Source organism: Lissotriton helveticus, chromosome 2_1 (genome assembly GCF_964261635.1).
Source record: "Lissotriton helveticus chromosome 2_1, aLisHel1.1, whole genome shotgun sequence".
Lineage (NCBI taxonomy): Eukaryota > Metazoa > Chordata > Amphibia > Caudata > Salamandridae > Lissotriton > Lissotriton helveticus.
Window position 1 is genome coordinate 1572978985 of NC_136059.1, and position 18902 is coordinate 1572997886.

General features: G+C 44.6%; 1 protein-coding gene across 1 annotated transcript in view; it reads right to left on the reverse strand.

The window, feature by feature from the left end:
* LOC144818791 (N-acetylneuraminate-9-phosphate synthase-like) overlaps positions 1-18902 on the reverse strand; it is a 193281-nt gene that overhangs the window by 137655 nt on the left and 36724 nt on the right. The window contains exon 2 of the mRNA XM_078676547.1: positions 17326-17541. Within this exon, the coding sequence (XP_078532673.1) occupies positions 17326-17541 (216 nt within the window). The remainder of the gene's footprint in view (positions 1-17325; positions 17542-18902) is intronic.

The window sequence follows — 18902 nt, forward strand, 5'->3', positions numbered from 1 at the left end:
TATAGTGCCACAACCAGACACTATGTTCTTCTAGGTGGTTGTTCAAGGTATTTATGTAATTTGGGGAGGATGTGGATCATAGGTATTCTAGACATTTCTTTTTCAGAAATTCGTAATCATGTTCTCTGAGACAACCCTCAAACAGTCCCTCTTGTGGCAGTTGTGAGATTAACTTTGTGACGTCATGTGTGGGATCCCGCTGTACCTTACAAGTACTCTCCTGTACACTCAGTTGGGTTAGTATTTCTTTGGTGTAATCCTGAGTGTTTTGTATGACTATTGCTCCACCCTTGTACCGCAGCCTTTATATCAATATCAGCATTTCTTTTTAGAAATTCCAAACTCTGTCATTCATCCTTACTGGTATTGTACTTAATGTACTCCGTGTTCTTCATAAGGTCCATTACATCCCTGAGTATCACATGTTCAAAACCCAATATCTTGTGTGACATGAGATGGGCAGGGGTTGTGAACATGGATGGGGATTTTAGGTCATTTGTAGTGAAGGGTTGGGGTTCTTGGTGAAAATGTGCCTCAGGTGTACCTTTCTAAAAATTGCTGTTGTTCAACCTTAAAATTGAAACTATTGGATTGTAAGATAGGCACATATTACAGCCCTATTGCCAAAGTATCACGTTCACCCTTAGTGAGCATGTAGTTTGAAAGACTGATGACTGGATTGTTTAGGTTGGTGAGTGAGGTTTCCATCTGTAAACCTGTCTCCAGGTTTGTATTGCCATATATCCAATTGAGATATGTCAGAAAAGAAGATTTAGCGTATAGTGAAGAATACATCAATAAACTCATATAGGGCCGGGGGAAACTCTGTTTTCTAGGTTCCACAACTGCACCCTTGGGCACTACTCTAAAAGAGTAATTGTTAAAACTTGAGAAACAATTGGTACAAACTAGGCTACATGGACACTTATTAACTAAATACTTAAAATCCAATATCATTCCTATAGGCATCCACATTAGAAACAAACCTGCAATCTTTGTCGATGATCCCAGGTTCTATGAGAATATTAGTTTTGTTATGAATAACTACCCAGCGCATTGAATGGTTCTGGGGGTTGAAATGGCCCTCGAGTAGATAAAGAGCAAGTGGTTCAGAAAGTGACACAGAGGAACCTAGTACTAGCACAGGGGGACAAATGTACAATAGGGTCCAAAGGACGGGGCAGAGACAGGGGCTGGAACAGAGGGTGGAACTTGCATAGAGGGAGGAGCGGTTTCAGATTTTTCCCTCAAGAGATCCACGGGCGATACACACCTGGAGACAGGTTTACAGATGGTGACCTCACTCGCCGATTTAAAAAATCCAATCCCTAACCTTTCAAACTACATGCTCATTAAGGGTGAACAGGATATTTTAGCAAAAGGGCTGTCCTATGTGCCCACCTCACCACCCAATAGTTTCAATATTAAGGTTGAACTACAGCAATGTTTAGAAAGGTACACCTGAGATATTTTTTTCACAAAGAACCCTAATCCTTCACAATCACAGGCAAACACTGCAACTGACCAAAGACCCCCATCCACTTCACGCCCCCTGCCCATTTTATGTCACACAAGATATTGGCTTTTGAACAAGTGGTACTCAGGGATGTAATGGACCTTATGAAAAACAGGGAGAATGACTTGCTGAACAAGAAAAGTGCTAGAATACTTATGATCTACACCCTCCCCAAAGTATATAAAAACCTTGAACATGCACCTGGAAGACCAATGGTGTCTGGCTGTGGCTCTATACTTGAGCCTCTTTGGAAATATATAATCATTTTCCTCAAGTCATGGGCACTTGAAACAAAATCATATGTGAGGGATACCATGGATATCATTCAGATGATAGAACATCAACCATTTGATCCCACAAGCCAACATGCGCTAACCCTCAATGTGACTTCTCTGTACACTAGCATACCACAAGATCAGGCACTAGAGGTCGTAGGTGAAGTCTTTAACAAGAGCGCCAACCCTATATAGGTCCCCACAGACATCATAGTGGAACTACTAAATATTGCCATGAATAAAAATGGTTTGGTATTCCACAGTGAATCCTTCTTCCAAACAAAAGTAGTAGCAATGGGGGCCTGGTGTACTCCAGACTTGGCTAATCCCTGCATGGACAGGAATGAAGGTGTCCACATACACAATCTGGTCAACCTTTTTCTTGACAACATCACAATGTGAAAATGTAACATTAATGATGCACCAATGATCTGGCCCAGCAATGAAGAAAGACTCACAGATTTATTTGTGTGGTTGAATGGAAGATCCCCAGATATAAAATTTACCAGCACACATAGCAAGGGAGAGATCGGTTTCCTTGTCCTGACCCTAAAAGTAGACTACATGAAATTGTAAACCGCTCTGTACAGAAAACAAAGTGAATGTAGCAGACTCCTCAGTTACAGTAGCCACCAACCGAGGAACTTACCTGACAACCTATCATATGGACAATTTCTCAGGCTCTGTCGAAATTGCCCCCAGAGAAAGGATTTCTTCAGGGAAACTTATCTACTGACTGGTAGACTGAGAGAGAGAGGGTACCCCAAAGGGCTATTGCATACAGCAAGAAAGAGAGCATGGTACTGCCCCATGATTCCCTTTTTGAGATATATGAGAGAACAGATGCCACTAAGAGTAGACTAGTCTGTGTCACCACATTCTGCATGAGAAGTTGCAAGATTAAAAAGGTGATAAAAAAATATTGGGATTTGGTAGCACACGAAGTGTACTCGGATGAGAAACCACTCTTAGTTTTCAAAGGAGGAAGGAATGTCAGAGAATATGTCCTCGGTCCTCTCTTGAGAACCCACAGGCCCCTCACTTGAGAGAGCATTTGATCCTACCACCACTATTGGGACACTATAAGTCTGGACACTGTAAGGCCTGTGAACTCTCCATAGAGAGAAAAGCCTTAACTCACTCCAATCACAGGTACACATTGAAGCACCACACAAACTGCAACAGCTCTAATGTGGTTTATGTAATTAAGTGTCCATGTGACAGACTGTATGTGGGTCAGACATGCCAGAAGGTGGAGGCCAGGATCGTCCAGCATTATAGCAAGATAAAATGTATGTAACAGGGTACCCCCTTGGTTGAGCACTTTAATGCCATGGAACACCAGGCCAAAAATCTGAGATGTTAGGCCCTAGAGAAAGTAATCCGCAGTCCGAGGGGTGGTAACCTTTATCCACTCTGAGCTTAAGGTATTACAAATGGATACCTTCACTTGATACTGTAAATCAAGGTCTCAATGAGTTTGAGGAGATCAACAGACAAGCAGCCATACTGAACAATGTAATCTTTATTGTATGGGTCATTATCTTTTAAAGTGTAGGTACCGATATGTATATAAGACCTTTTAAAATGAACGCTGTAATATGATTATGCATACTCATCATTTGATACATTATTGAGCTTTGAAAATAATTGCAGAAGCTAGCTAAGATAAGTTAGCTTCCAAACCAGGTATTAACCACAATGAGCGGTTTACTGGATGGATACATAATTTTGCCATATATTCAAGTGCTGTAATACCTCTCAGACACCGCAAGTAGTACAAATAATGACTTTGAGTATGTTATACGTGGTGTATACAATATATGATGCAATCTTGATGATTCCGGTTTAATTTATAAGCAGCATTATGCTTCAAGTATGATATGTCTAAGCTTTTGAGTAAACCGTTTCTATAATACACGTGTTACATCTCACATCTGACTTTTACCACAACTGTTCGCTTCAGGTGCTCTACACTCACAAGACCCCCGACCCCAGGGTGACCAATTATTGAGAAACATTCAAGCACCCGACCTTGTGCTGCTTTGCTATCTTTATTTTTACTTTTGGAAATCAAATCCTACCGCTGTGCGCCTTCCTTCACATGTGCGGTCTCCAACACCGGCAAAGCTTTCTGATACACTGTATCTTTCAGGTGCATTGCCGTCACACCAGTCCTTGAGGTATCTTTTTCCAAATCCGCCAACTTTATTGATTTTAGGCACGACATGTTTGATGATTTTCTGCTCCTATGAGGGCTCCTACATGATGGCCCGCACCTTGATCACCTTCTCACGGCAAGTCATCTTGTATCCATTGTTTGCTACAAGGATTCATATACATGACACCACTTTCCATGTGGGGCATTTCCAAACCAGCATACTTGACCGTCGACAGTTTTATTAAATGGTGCACTGTTGATTTATGACACCGCATGATACACACCTTTGTATCTCTCAGCTCCTTTGAGGGTTTTCATATGACGTCCCGGCCTGGATGTTTCTGGCAGGGTGCATCAGACAAGATTACTATGTATCCTCATTGGTTACGAATAACTTTTCCCAACTATACCAGTAATCCCTGTGCGGCCATCTTAAAGTAAATTTGTAGACAGGCTCACACAGCAGCCGTCAGTTCATTCCTGCCTTTATTGATGATGTAGTCCCTTCCACATTTGCTTCTGAAACATCAAGGGAAGAAAACTCTGCAGCTAGAAAACCTGTAGGTGAGCTACTTGAGTTGCTCTCACTTTTGGCATTTATGCTTGGTCTAACAATTTTTTTTTCTAAAACAAACATATTTATTTATTTTATTCCTTAGGGAATCCCATGGAGGTTGTGATGAAACTTTGCCCTCGTCGCAGGTTTTATTTTAAAACAAGGAATGTTGGCAGCTGCATGTTAAGGTGAGCAACATGTCTAATTTCCTTGTATGTGACTTGTATACCACTTCTGGATCACAGAATGTGCACATTTTTTATTTAATTAATCTCTTAACAGGGCATCCCTTTGAATTTCATTTTGGAATTTTGCACTCTTGGTAATCTCCATGCATCTATATTCTTATGACTTACATTCAAGCAGTCTTGGATAGGTAAGAGCGCTTTCCACTAGAGCTTTTTGTTTTTCTCATTAAGTTACATTGAACTGTTTGAATAATATGTCCCATGCAGGACTGTGGATAAGTTTGGTACATTTCTCCGACTCCATCCTGACCAGGAGGGATCCTTTTCCTTCTAAACATCAATTAATAGGCTGTTCTTTAGCCAGGTGAGTCCCAGTTTTGCTCTCCTGTGATTCTCACATATAGTCAACATTACACACAGTCTGACTCTGAATATTCTTTATTAAACAGAGTTCTTAACACACTTATAGTCCTGAAGAATATACAGTGATGATTTTACAGAAACACATACTTTCGGGCCGTAACGTTGACAATATTAACATTAAGGATCCTTACCCCTTGATATCGCCCTATATCTAGGGGATCCCAGCATCAGCCTCAACCCAATTCTTCGGGAATTTATAAGGTTTGGCAACATTTCGGGTATAAGACAGAACTGGAATAAATCTCAAATATTTCCACCCACTCCTACCACTGTACAATTTATCCCTAATTTCCCGCTGAGCTGGTGTGATCAGTAAATAAAATACCTAGGTGTGGTCATCACCAGAAATGAATGAAATGAAATGAAAAGAAAATTTATAAAGCGCTAACTGCCACTCCTAACGGAGTCTCCTGGCGCTATGAGACCACTAGTCGGGAGGTAGACAAGAGTCTAAATGAGCTTTAGGCAACAGGCCAGTGGCAGATCTAAGATCCACGTCTTTAGCTGTTTCTTGAAATGCCCCTCATGTTCCAAAGTTCTAAGTTCCTTGGGCATACTGTTCCAGGCCTTAGCTCCCAAAACGGTCGCTGATCTTCCGCCTCTGGTAACTAGCCGATTTGCTGGAACACTGAGCAGGTTGGCCTTGGATGACCTTAGAGTTCTTGCCATGATATAAGGCCTAAATCTTACTGAGAGATATCCTGCGCCTAGGTGGCAATGGGCTCTAAAAGTTGTCAATAAGAGTTTGAACAGGACCCTTTTACAGACTGGGAGCCAGTGAAGGGACTCCAGTGCGGCCGAGGCCGATGCCCTGCGTGGTAGTCCTAGGACCAGTCTGGCTGCAGCGTTCTGGACCACTTGAAGTCTCCTCAGGATAGACTTGTTAGTTCCTGCAAGAAGACTATTACAGTAATCCAGTCTGGATGATATAAGTGCCACTGCTACCGTTTTTTTGGCTACTAGGGGAATCATATTAAAAAATGTTCTCAAGGTTTTTATGAAACCAAAACAGGACCCGGTCAGTTTCAGGACATGGGGCTTGAAGGAAAGGGAAGAGTCAAACCACACAACTAGATTTTTGGCCATCTCTACCGTTGATGGCGGTGCTGTGGTGTCATCTGGCCACCAGTCCTTTGGGCAGAAGGGGTTGTCTTTTCCTATCGGTAAGATTTCTGTCTTGCTGGTGTTGCAACAGAGATGGTTTTCCTTCATCCATTGCAACCCAGCCGTCAGACAGGCTTTACATTTTGCCTCTGCATTAGTAGAGGCCTTATCCAGGGAAAGAATCAGTTGAGTGTCGTCAGCATATGACGTGATCTCAATCCCATAATTCGCAATCAGGGTGACAAGAGGGGCCATATATACATTAAACAGCAAGGGACTCAATGAAGCCACTTGCGGCACCCCTGTGGTGATAACTTGTACTGGTGACGTGAAGGGTCCAGCGCAATTGATTGTGTCCTGTTTGTCAGAAAGGATGTAATTCATGCCAAGGCCCGATCCGATATGCCACACAATCTTAATCTGTTAAGCAACATTTTGTGTGAGATCGAATCGAACGCTGCTGACAGGTCTAAAAGAATCAGTGCTGCCCTCTTGCCCTCGTCCAGGATGAATTTAATGGTATCTGATATTTCCAGTAGTGCCAACTCCGTAGAGTATTTTGAACGGAAACTGGATTGGTGGGGATGGAAAGCCTGAGTTGCCTCTAGATAATTGGAGAGCTCCTTGTAAACAATTTTCTCTGTAATTTTACCCAAAATGGGCAGCAGAGATATGGGTCTATAATTTGTAAGATCTGATGAGTCAATGTTTAATTTCTTCTTTCAAGGTTTTACTATGGCGCATTTCCTTTCGTCTGGGACTGTCCCTGTAGCTAAGGAAGAATTCACAACTTCGCTTATCACCGGGCCCACAATCAATATCTACTAAATGATGTAAGAGCAACGGTGGGCAGGCGTCCAAAGGGGAGCCGGATTTACAGGACAGGAATGCTTCCTTAGTTTGGAGGAGAGTGGCCACTTTGAAGCCTTGAAGGACAGCACCATTCTCCTCATTCGGAGTTTCCTGCACCTCCAAAGGCCCCAGATGATCGGGAATCACAAAATTCTTTTGGATAACCTTGATTTTTACTTCAAAGTAAATTGCGATGTCTTCGCATAACTTTTGGGAAGGGAGAATATCAGCATGTAGCCCCTCAGGATCAATGAATGATTTTACGATTGTAAAAATGTCCTTTTCATTATTATTTGCCTTGGTGATTTGGGCATGATAAAAGGACTTTTTTGCTGATTTGATGGCTATATGATATTTTTTCCTACATTTTTTGAAAATAATGCGATCGGATTCCTCATAGCCCCTTCTCCATCTGCGTTCCAACTGCTTGGATTGCAGATGGAGTTCTTCTTATTCTTTCAAGAACCAGGGGTCTCTATGGGGTTTTCGTTTTCTTAAGCCGGTTGGGCGACCGGCTGGAAGCAATTCTTCCCCTATTTAATACATCCAGTCATGAAACCTGCTGGAGATCTCCCCTGTTACACCTATAAGGGTAGGAACCTTATCTTGTACCACCGCATGCAGCGCATTATTTATGAGCAGAAGCTGCCATTCTTTCCTAGGGGGACCTATCACTGACTTACCTTCTCTAGGCCCCTTCCCTGGGATCGGAATGTATAGTGGGATGAAACTGTGGTCGGACCAAATCTGAGGGGCTGGCTTACATAACTGGAGCGTACTAAGGTTGGATCAAACTACATCCAACGTGTGACCTGCCCTATGGGTTGGACCCTGGACCAGCAGTTCCATGCCCAGCAGCTGTATGGTCTCCACGAAAGGTGAGACCCCTGGGCTGTCGCTGCGTTCCAGGTGGGGATTCACATCCCCAAGGAGCGTAAAGTTGGCGTACCTGAGCATGGCCTCACTGAGCGCATCACCGAGGGAGTCCAGGAAGGCCTTGCTACTGCCTGGAGGGTGGTAAACTAATACCCCTGAGAAGGAGAAGGTGTGTGATGTTACAGCTGAAGCCCATATGTTCGGCTCCACTGATACCTGGGAGTGAAATTACTTTCCACGGCAGGGTCTTCTTGCGTAGTATTGCTATCCCTCCCCCTCTCCCATTTTTCCTGTCCACCCTACATATAGTAAAATCTGGCGGCAGAGCAACTGCAATGTCCGGGTTCGAGCCTTCTTTTAGCCAGGATTCCGTTATTCCCAAGAAATCCAAGTCATTGTCTGTAATCAGGTCCCTGACTTCTAGTGCATGAAAGCCTAAAGAGCGTGTGTTTATTAAACCACCCTTGATGATGTGCTGAGGGCCATCTCCCTTAACTTCCTCTACTGTCTTCTGCTTAGCCCAAACAGAGAGCTGAGTCTTACATTTTAGGCATATCAGTGGACCCCTAATTATGTCCACCTCCAATGAGTGAGCGCACTTGGTTTTGAGACATAAATCTAATAATTGTCTGGCTGAATACCTCCTGCCTGGTTCTGAACGGGCAGGGTGGCTGGCGCTGAACGTGGCACGAGCGCGGACGGGCGCAGATGGGCTTGCCTGCGGCGCGCCCACTGCGCACGCCCGCTGCGCGTCCGGTCCAGCGTGGCTCTAAATAGGCACGCCTGGCCACTAGAGAGCTAACCTGGGCGGAAGAAGGTGCCCGGAAGTGGAGTTTTAGTGAGGCCTTCCCTCCGCATTAATTGGCAAAGCCGCGGCGAACCGGGGAAGCCTCTGAGCAAGCCAAGGTAGGTGTGCAAATAACAAGAAATAGCAGCAGCACATAAATGAAGTTAAAAGAATTTCTTTTTTAAAAATCAAAATCTTTTTTAAAATCGAAGGAGCAGTAAATACAAAACATTCATCTATTTCATGTGCAAGATTTAAGCAAGCAGCTTACAGACAGCTTGTAACACCTAACGGTAGTCTGACCAGCAGTAAAGAACCACCGCGCGTCCGGTCCAGCGTGGCTCTAAATAGGCACCCCTGGCCACTAGAGCGCTAACCTAGGCAGAAGAAGGTGCCCGAAGTGGAGTTTTAGTGAGGTCTTCCCTCCGCAACAATCGGCAAAGCCGCGGCGGACCGGGGAAGCCTCTGAGCAAGCCAAGGTAGGTGTGCAACTAACAAGAAATAGCAGCAGCAAGTAAATGAAGTTAAAAGAATTTCTTTTTTAAAAACCCAAAATAGTTTTTAAATTCGAAGGAGCAGTAAATACAAAACATTCATCTATTTCATGTGCAAGATTTAAGCAAGCAGCTTACAGACAGCTTGTAACACCTAACGGTAGTCTGACCAGCAGTAAAGATCCGCCGCGCGTCCCGACCAGCACGCCTCTTAATAGGCACGCCTGGCCACTAGAGCGCTAACCTGGGCGGAAGAAGGTGCCCGGAAGTGGAGTTTTAGTGAAGTCTTCCCTCCGCAACAATCGGCAAAGCCGCGGTGGACCGGGGAAGCCTCTGAGCAAGTCAAGGTAGGTGTGCAAATAACAAGAAATAGCATCAGCAAGTAAATGAAGTTAAAAGAATTTCTTTTTTAAAAACCCAAAATCGTTTTTAAAATCGAAGGAGCAGTAAATACAAAACATTCATCTATTTCATGTGCAAGATTTAAGCTAGCAGCTTACAGACAGCTTGTAACACCTAACAGTAGTCTGACCAGCAGTAAAGAACCGCCCAGAGATAGAGAACAACCCTCTGAGCCAATTATGGTTCAGCGAATGAGACTATTGATCATGGATAGATAGGTAGATCACGCTGCCACTCTCCCTATCAGGAAGGGTGGCGCTAATGAAAATGAACATCTTACACAATTAATTGTACTTGCTCGTCAACATTCCCTATAATCCTGACCATCCCTTTTTCAATACTATCCAATCCTTGCTCATTAAACTCGCATGGGGTGGAAAGCAACCAATAGTGGGATAGAAAGTCCTGACACAACCATTCTCTAGAGGGGGTTTTGAGGATCCGGACATAGAGCTGTGTTTTCTTGGCGGGCAGGCCCATTATGCTACTTATTGGCTTCATCCCCCCCTTACATGCTGCATCTGGCTACTGAGCAGGGGTACATGTGGCCCACACCTCTAAACTCCTTCTTTGGAAAGGCAGTTCCGGGCAAGCGGGTCGCTCACTCTACTGTTAGCTGCACCAACCCTGCATTGAAGAGATTGTCCAAAATAATGGGAAAATCCATACTATACTCCCCATTGTTGCCACTCCCGGACTTGCACATCGCGCTGGTCACCCAGGAAGCTGCATCCCGGGAAATGTTCCAGAAGAAAAATCTTACAGTATGGGGGCACCTATACCGTGAGGGGCAATTTCAAACCCAGCAGGAATTGCTAGTGTAGGTAAGGACTTCTCCCTTGGAAGTGTTTCTATATATAAGGCTCAAATACGAGATTTGGGCCAATGTCCCTGGCTTCCCAATAGAACCGCCCACACTGGAAGTCCCCACTCAGCGTTGAAAATGTTGAGGCCGGCACATGCTGTTTCCCATATTTACCAAACTGCGTTGACTGAAAGGTCACAAACGATTCACGGCGCCAGAGAAGAGTGGGATATTGACTTGGGGAAACGACTTAGTGATGAGCAATGGGTTTACTGTTGCTTGCAAACAGAGGCTATCACTGCAAGCAGCCGACTACACATAATCCATTTCACATTCTTGTAAATAACCTACTATACCCCTACAAAACTGCACAAATTCAAATTGAGGGAGGATGATAGCTGCTGGAGATGCCGTTGGGAGGGTACAAACTTTCTGCACCTCTCATGGCATTGCCAGGCGTTATGCAAATACTGGGGAGAGGTGCTGGAGGCGATATCCAAAATGGTTGGCGCTGCTATTCCATTCACCCCACTGCTGGCACTCCTGGGGTACACAGCTAATATACAACAATCCTGCAGGAAATTGGTTGCATTGGGCCTACTATTGGCTAAGCGCAGACTGGTGTGCAGGTGGGGAAGGGTGCGAGCTCCCACATTTAACGCCTTCAGTGCGCATGAAGGCCCCGGCTGTCATGTGTCACGGTGGGCATGTGCGGAGGACGGCCAGAGGCAGTCCGAATCCTGCCCACTATTTAAATCGCCCGCACAGGGCGAAAATGTGTGCAGCGCCGAAGGGGTTAAGGAATGTCTCTCTGACTTTGTATACTGCAGAGACCAACTAATGACATATGCTGACCTCCTGCTCATCATCATCATCCTGTCCTAGAGACATTTGGGAGTCATTAATGGACTACTTAAAGGACACTACTGAATGATGTCATGTTTAGCTGTGTACACTTATGCATACATACTGGGGAATGAGCTGCTATAAAAGGCGAGATGGGCATGGGGCAGATGATACCCCCTTCACTGACTTGTGTTCCATGTATCATTATACATAAAAGTCAAGGATATGTGTACTGTGTACTATTTCGCTTTACATTATGTGTTATATACTGAAACTTGGGCCAATACATAACAAGCAGACAAATGTGTCGAAGCATATTATGATTTGACCATTTTAGTCCTCTTTCAATATGTAATATGCAATGTCTCTCTGTTGGACCTGGCCCTCTTTTAAAGGCTAACGCCTAAACTTTGCGAGACATTTACCCTTTTCTCTAACCTATTTGGGTTCCTTTAATACATATCAGGCACCCCTATGGTCGGCCCTTGGGCAGGGTGCATTGGCAGCTGAAGATAGGTCATGCCTGATGTGTGTGGCATGACCTAGTAATGAATTACAATCATCTTAGTTTTATTATTGTAAGGATACCTGTCTCCCTTAGGCCAGAATAGGTAGCTTTTGATTATTACCTCTTATTATGTATCTGACCCAGGGAACATGGTAAAAATATCAGACTTGAGAGACCCTTGCACTAGAGGGGCGGACTACTTTTGGAAACTCAAGAAGACTGCCGGACGGCAGTAGGGGGGAACTGTAAGGCGAAAGGCCTTACATGGAGACTTGAGAAAAGGAAGATCTCCCAGGGCCTGGAACTGAGCTAGTCCCCTGACTGAAGTCTCAGGAAAAGTAGACTTGACCTTCCTACCTTCCCCTGAAACCCCTTTCTGTGGGGGTGGAGTGCCAGAAGCCGCTAGACCACTTCCCGATGACCCCTCGTCACTGGCAGACTGGAAGCTCAGAACGCAACAACTTCAAGAGCCCTGCTAACTTCGTCGTGGCTCCCAAACCTCTCAACTTCAAGAGCCCTGCTGACTTTTTTGCGGCTCCCAGACCTCGCAACTTCAAGAGCCCTGCTGACTTCGTCACGGCTCCCAGACCTCACCCCTTCAAGAGCCTTGCTGTCTTCATCACGGCTCCAGACCTCGCAACTTCAAGAGCCCTGCTGACTTTGTCGCAGCTCCCAGACCTCGCCACTTTAAGAGCCCTGCTGACCTTGTTGCGGCTCAAGCCCATCGTCCTCATAGAAAGTATCAGCGTGCGCTTCGCATATTATCGAAGACGTCCCCTGTACGCACCGTACTCTCATGGCAACCTAAACTATCAGCGTGCACTTCGCACCTCACCAAAAGCATACCCTGGATCAAACTCAAACTCAAACATCAAACTCTTATGGCAATCTGAGCATCAGCGTGCGCTTCGCACCTTATCAAAGACGTCCCTGGTGCGCATCATACTTCAGCCTGCCAGTAGCACCAGAGTACGCCTCGTACTCACTGCACGCACCAGCCGGTGCGCTTCGTATTCCAGCCTTCTCCATCACCAAGTATGCCTCCTACTGACTGCACGCACCAGCGGTGCGCCTCGGATTTAACTATATCAGCCTGTATGCCTTGTATCGGCCACCAGCACGAGCTGGTGCACATCCTTGCTTCTCCATGTCACCCCAGTTAAACGGGCCTTGCTTCTCCATGTCGCCCCAGCTGAAGGGGCCTTGCTTTCCCACGTCGCCCCAGTTGAAGGGGCCTTGCTTCTCCACGTCGCCCCAGCTGAAGGGGCCTTGCTTTCCCACGTCGCCCCAGTTCTTCCTTATTCCACATTTATTGTAAGACACAGTGAGTACAAGTGGCGCTGCTCAAAGACTTACCCTACCCTGACCTGAACTAAACCAACCTAAGCATTTTTTTGTATATGACTCAACCCCTTTTAAATTAATATTGTGGATCTTCGTTCACGTGATTGGTCTTGTGATAAAGTTAGATAAAGAAACAGATATTTTTACATAAAACCTGTGTAGTGTCCATCTGTAGTGGGTCTCTTGTATTACTGTATGTGGTCATAAATGCTTTATACACTGCCTCTGAAGTAAGCCTGTCTGCTCGTACTACGTTACCATAAGGGTGCGCAGGGGTTATTTTGGGAGAGTACCTCCCCCCTTTCCTTGGGAGTGGGGGTTCCTGCTTGGCTTTGGTGCAAACCCCAGGCAACTGGGAATCCCATTTCCAACACTCTCCAATGTTCTCTCCTCTCGACTGTATGTTTGATTGAAAATGTCATAAATAAATTTAAAAGAAAGGATCCCTACCCTTGGCCAACAAGCCTCAAGAAAGTGCTATTATTACAATAGACTTTATCGTGTTCAGCTGATTAGATTGAAAAAACTGACATTTTTCCAGAACATCTTTATTTCTTTTACACTTGTGTAGGTCATTTGTTGATTTTTGTTCTTAAATGTATTTGTTCACTTTGTTTCACCCTGTCACAAAGTTACTTATCTTTGTATTACAGCCACATATGAGTCTACAATTCTCTATCTTGTGTATAAATTGGATCTATGATTAAGAATATACTGAGTAATTGCAGTCTTTTGAGTGTTGTGTCATATCATTAACTGATCTTTTTCAAAGTCAGTCAGCACAAGCCCTGAATTGTAGCTGTTGTATTGATCATTTGTTGGTTCATATGTAGGTGTATGACATTATCACCATAATTACGTTAATAAATTGTGTTTCCCAACAGACCTCACTGTAGCTCTATAAATTGTATACCCAGGGTATGGGGAACACAGGGGAACCCCATTATTATTAATAGTGAAGAAGAAAATAGCAGTGGAAGCTGCAAAGTCAATCTGACCGGCGATGCACCTCAGGCGGATAGGCGAGCAGGTTTGTCCCAGTACCTTCAAAGCTTTCATAGCACTTTCTGGCCAAGTTTTGTTTGTCCTCAGTTTTTTAAATTGACCATCTGTGCACCTTTAGCACTAGAACCAGGGGTCCAGGATTGGTGTGACACATCTTGGGGGGTTCAAGGCTCATTCAGGCTGGGTCCAGGTGAGGGTTTAAGATGGTTGGAGTCTTTTATGTCCCTGCAGCTCTGAACAGGAGGCCATCAAACTAGATCTCAGAGGTACTTCTGGTAATCCTGGGTGCAGGTGAAAATGCAGGGCTCAACAGAAGGGCTGGCCTCTGATGGCTCAAGGCAGAATCCAGGCATCAAAGCAGTCCTTCCAGGTACCTCGGCAGTCTGGATGAGCACACAGCAAGTCACAGCAGCAGGCAGTCCTCTGAGAGTCCTCCGCCGGCCCAGTAGTGAGCAGAAGAGTGAGTCTGAAGGTCACATTTTTAAAACCCTGGTGTCCTCCTTCTGGGAGGTAGGAGAAGCTTCTGGAAAGGTTATTCGATGTGCAAGGAATTTCCTGACTCCCCTGCCCTGGCTCCAAGCTGGCTGCACTGACAATAAAGGGTTGTTAGGCCCTTTGTGTGAGGGCCGAGCACAGGCTATTCGGCCGAATGTTGGTCTGTGCTTAACTCTGCCCCAACCCCCATCCTGCCAGCAGATGGCCCATTGAGTTACAGCTAATCCCTCTATTGTGTGACTGTCTGGGAGGCACTCCCAAAGGCTAACTGTCAGCTGCACCCAGTCATGTTCCCCAAGACAGGCTGCAGGCACAAAGGGCAGGAAAATGGCAACTTTCTAAAAGTAGCATTTTTTTAAAATGTAATGAGAAATCTGACTCTACCATTAAAGATGGTTTATCACTGCGATTTCATAGGTACCAAACCTGACATATCTACTGGATCCCAATTAGGAATCACAGCTTACTAAACATAAAATGTGATCTATAATTTTATCCTACTAGAGGGTTAGACCTTACAGTAGTTTTTCACTACCAGGACATGGAAAACGTATAAATACATGTCTAACCTTTTAATTAGGGCAAACCCAAAGGGGATTATGGATGGAGTGTTGAACATTGCAAGCACTCACCACCAGTCAACTGATCTGGGTTTAATCCATCATCATTCTTTAGCGCACTCCGCCACCCCCAGTTCTGACATGGCTATATGCAAATCAGTCTGACCCTGTGCCTCATGGGAACAGTCCAGACCAAACTGCCAAGCCATGTCTTCCCTGGACCGGAAACAAGCATCCTGGGTATTCCTTAAATGCAATGCAAGAACCATTTTTTTAAGTAGTGATTTTGCTACTAGGGTCGCAAATTACCATAGAAGTTGAACTTCATGGTAATTTGCAAAAACTTTGAAAAATGCCTAAAGTGCATTGTTCAAAGTTGTAGGTTACACACACACATGTCCTTGGGACTTATGTGTGCACAACATTTGTGCACAGATCAGTTTCAGGGGTGCAACAGGGTGTCCTTTTGACACACTTGCACCCTTGAAATTGCATGCACAATTTCCTATTAATTCCTCTGGGCCTGCATGCCCATAGGAATCAATGGGAAGCCATTCCTTATTTGTGAATCGCACTTTGAGACCCGCAAGTAAGGAATGTGTAGGAATCGCTATTTTAATAGCGATTCCTACATGCATAGGCTTTTGCGAGTCCTTAATTGCAATTCCTTAATAAACGCAATTAAGGACTCGCAAAATCCTAGCTTGATGCATGTGCCTGTGTTTCTGTGAAAAAGCCACTACATTCATACAGTAAAAAAAGCTTTTGGGACAAGACACCACTGAAAAATGCCAACCTTAAATTCTTATATGCTCCATGGTTAAATAGTAGGCACCCCATCTTATGGACTGCAAGGCATACTGACGGACGACTTACTTAATATTCTAAAGTAGGTTTCTCTCATTTCAAAAAGGTATAACTGCAGATTTAAAAGTTGCAGTGGTTAGGATACAAATGTAGGCCAGAAGCCATATTTTTCTTGTCAGCCTAGTGGATGCCGCAACGTGTGCTGCAATCCACAGGTCAATTGATCAAATGCTCAACCTGTTCTTTTCCATAGGTTCTGTTTGCTATGGCTTGATTCTGATGCTTGTGAGGAGATTAATTTACCCTGTGGTTTCATGGGGGATGTTGCTTGTTCATACTGTGATCCGATGGCCTATGCCTTACAGTGTTTGCACCCTTTTAAAGGCTTGCCTAAGCAGTTCAGTTTTAAGGCCATTTCCAGAGAACAGATGGCTTATTTACAAGCCCTTGCACTGCCTGTGAGTCACGTTTAATATGGAAAAAAGTGACGCACAGCGGCGCACGGAACTTGTAAAAAAGCCCCAGAGTGTGTTCTGCCCTGAAGGTTGATTTGCGTGCATTGTAGAGCATTGGACCTTGCACATGGGGCATATCTACATGTGATTCTGCTGCTTAAGATGTGTTCAAAATGTTGTATGTACCTTGTCAAGTGAAGGTCCTTAGTGAGTACATACGATCTCATTTACGAGAAGTGGCACAGCGCTGCATGAAAGCAGCGATGCGCGACTTCTCAGTGCGCCCTCCTTGCGACACTAATGATGCGTCATATTTATAATATGACACATCATGTCGCAAGGAAGGACAGATACGTCAGTATAACTGACGCATCTGTCAGTGCAAAAGTGGCACATTGCTGGAGTTGTATCTGAAGCCTGACACAACTCCAGCAATGTTCCTTTCACATGGGGCAAGCCCCATGTGAAAGGGCCTGCGTCACCATTGGCGTCCTAGAAGTGGTGCAGCAAAATTTCATACATTTCGCTGCGCCACTCCTACGACCCTTTCTTGCGGGGGTACACCCACCCTGCATACATTATACCTGGCGCAGGTATAATGCAGCGGAGGGGTTTACGAAGTGACGCATCTACCTAGATGCATCACTTTGTAGATATGGCGCAACATGGCACATTTTTTAGGCCACTGGTGCGTCAAAAAATGTGACGCACCAGTGGTGCAAAAGTGACACAGGGGTTCATAAATATCCCCCTTAGAGTGCAGCCAGATTCTGTCACAGACAGGACATTTACTCCAGTAGGCCTTTTTAGAAAGATTGTCACGTAGAATTCAGTGATAGCATGTAAATACAATCTCAATAACTCACCTCATCCATTCCAGAAGCTGTGAAGTAAATCCCAATCTCATTGGCATATTTCTGCAGCTCCCTGTACTGATCATGGCTGAACTCTAGGTGACGCTTGTGATCTCCATATGTCTTCCCCCAAGAGTGTTTGGATGTGTATGGTCTCTCCAAGGCCGTTTTTATGAACCTGTGTTCAAGCTCACTCTTCTGGAACTTGGCGCAGTCTGCACCACAATCCTGAAAAAAAAGTAATACTCCAATTACATAAGGTTTCATTCAAAAGCGTTAATACACATCTTAAAATGTCCTCTTGATAGAGATTCCTGTCCTTGACAATGCCACATATACGTCCCTTCACGTCTCAAACTTTTGGTTTTAAAGAGATGTTGACAAAGTAATTTCTACTCCTATGAAAGAAGCAGAATTCTTGTCTGTGCGCCGGTCCACAGGAAAGAAATAATTATATTAAAGACACAGAGGCACGCCCTAGAAATTTTCCATCTACTTGAGGACCAAAACCTTAACATCCTTTTCCTGACGGAAACCTGGCTAGATGATTACTCAGACCCGGACATTATCCAGGCCATGCCCCACGGCTACTCCCTTTCTAGATTGGATAGGAAAGACGGTAGAGGAGGCGGCATTGCCATAGCTACGAAAGCCCCTCTAGTCTGCTCCCTATCGTACATACAGGTTGATCACAGTGAAGCCGGATCTTTTACAATCAACACCGGTCCCAACCATTCTATATCAGGCATCTTGATATATCGACCACCTGGTAGACTGTATGACTTCACGTCTACCCTAATGGAAGCTATTACTCATTTAGCACTTAGGAAATCCAGAGTATTAGTGCTAGGAGATCTCAATGCTCATTTTGAAGATCCCTTAGACAAGGACGCTACTGATATTCGAATGGAACTTCTTTTGGTTCAGCTCGAAATAAAGAACAAAGAACCATCACATCAATTAGGGCATTTATTAGACCCCATCTTTGGGAACTGGCAGGGAGTTTACACCTCAGATCCTATACCCATACCCTGGTCGGATTATTATATCATCCCCATCACGGTTCAACTTGACAAAACCGAGCATTTCCGACATCAATCCCTGCGATATAAACGCAGAAAATGGAAGAACTTTTCATTAGATTCTTTCATTCAAATTGCCCAGGACGAAGGCCCTCCTAAAGGGGACGACTGTGAGGCAGCTAACAAGAACTTAAATAATATCGTCACTAAGGCTCTTGACATTACTGCCCCCAGTCGCACCCTGACCAATGCTAGGAGATCAAAAAAAGCTGCTCCCTGGTTTGGCCAAGCACTGCAAACTTTGAAGACGGCATGTAAAAAACTTGAGAGAGCTTGGCGCCAGAACTTCTGTGCAGATACTAAAATGCAGTATAAAGCAGCACAGAGAGAATACTATAAATCAGTACGTCTGGCCAAGGCAGAACACTATCATACTCGTATCATGGAAGCAGGCAACTCCTCTAGGGAACTGTTTCAGATATATAAAGAAATATCTATAGTGGATGTGACTTCCTCCGCCCAAAATGATTCTGTGGAAACTTGTAATAAAATTGCACAATACTTTTC